The sequence below is a fragment of the Vigna radiata genome, chromosome 6, assembly GCF_000741045.1.
Source record: "Vigna radiata var. radiata cultivar VC1973A chromosome 6, Vradiata_ver6, whole genome shotgun sequence".
Taxonomy (NCBI): Eukaryota; Viridiplantae; Streptophyta; class Magnoliopsida; order Fabales; family Fabaceae; genus Vigna; species Vigna radiata.
In genome coordinates, this window is record NC_028356.1 from 36,366,471 (window position 1) to 36,367,815 (window position 1,345).

Below are 1,345 nucleotides of genomic sequence, written 5' to 3' on the forward strand. Positions count from 1 at the left end.
CAAAATTTTTAAATTTAAATTCAAGAAAAGTAGAAAGAAGAAGAAGGGAACAAAATAAATATACAGATTTTCATATTATCCTCATCGACCTATCTATATGCCTGACAGAAATCTCTTAACTTTGGCTTCTTCTAAAACTAATCGGTTCATGAATCTACTAAATTTCAAAAATGTTAGTTTGGGTCTGTGATTTAGATAATCATTAGTATGTATAAGAAGTATCATTTGTGAGATGGTTATAATGAAACAAATAACTTATAGTTATAAGAAAGTTTATGATTCTACTATGTATAGAAAACATAGATTAGTTTATGTAATTGTTATTTTATTGAAAAATAAAGTTTATAGAAATATTTTATTAATATATTTCAATTAAAAGTATTTATACGATACATATACAAGAGAATTAATTTTTTTTTAACTTTTAAAAGAATTTCTTTTTTATTTTAACTTTTAAAAGAATTTCTTTTTTACTTTTTTGTTATTATTAATTAATTCAGTCATTCACCTTATTATTTGATTTTCTACAACGTTGTTATACTATTTAATATAAGTTTCGCAGTATTAAAGTGTTTTCATTTTAATTCCGTAATATCGCGACATGCCGTTTTTTTGTGTTATTTTCTCTTCAATTTCTTGTTTCTGTCTCTATCTATATGTAAAAGTTGTAGATATAAAGCGGGAAAGTTGAAGAAGGACTTGTAGAGCACGAAACACGGTCCTGTAGTGTAAACGAAATATACTATCGTACTGACGTCGAATTCACTTTCGTTTCTTCGTTCTTCAATGGATCGTTTGGCTAGGTCAGCTCGAGCGTGGCGTTGGTATTGGCGTTCTTTTTCCTCTTTTCAAACCCTAACTTCTCGATCCTCACTTCTTTCTACACATCCCAGTAAGTTCCTGTTTCTTTTATTTTCCAGAATTTACTTTATTCGATTTTCTTTTCAAACGCTGCGATTTTTATAACCTACGATTCGCGTTTTTTTTTTTTATGATATATATATATATATATATATATATTTTCTGTAGAATCTGCGTCTTCTCGGTTTTCCTCTTCCGATGTTTCGATGTCCAGAGTCTTGCCCGAGGATTATTCATGGCTTCGGTCTTCTTTGCTGCTGTTTTTGGATCTGGATTGGTGGGAGTGGCTTATGCGGATAATGCTACTGTGGATGTCCAAGAAAGAGCCATGAAGGAACGCGAGCGAATTGAGGCGTTGATTAGAAGTAGAGGAATTCGATACGGTTCTTATCCTTCATTCTCTGTTGCCGTTAAAGGCCAAAAGGTTGGTACACATTGTTATTCAGCAATTTGAGAGCGATTGCATGGGAGATAAAACTACAAG

The 1,345-nt window shown here is 31.2% G+C and overlaps 1 protein-coding gene across 7 annotated transcripts in view; it reads left to right on the plus strand.

The window, feature by feature from the left end:
- Positions 1-649: 649 nt before the first annotated feature.
- Positions 650-1,345, plus strand: part of LOC106764094 (exocyst complex component SEC3A-like) — a 3,391-nt gene continuing 2,695 nt past the window's right edge. For 2 of the 7 annotated variants that reach the window (XR_002668348.1, XR_002668347.1), the window contains exons 1-2: positions 650-892; positions 1,030-1,285. Coding sequence is in view for 5 of the 7 variants with exons in the window: in XM_022782585.1 (XP_022638306.1) it covers positions 1,097-1,285 (189 nt within the window). In the remaining 2 variants the exon portion in view is untranslated. The remainder of the gene's footprint in view (positions 893-1,029; positions 1,286-1,345) is intronic. The other 5 variants (XM_022782585.1, XM_014648317.2, XM_014648316.2 and 2 more) reach the window with 3 other exon arrangements.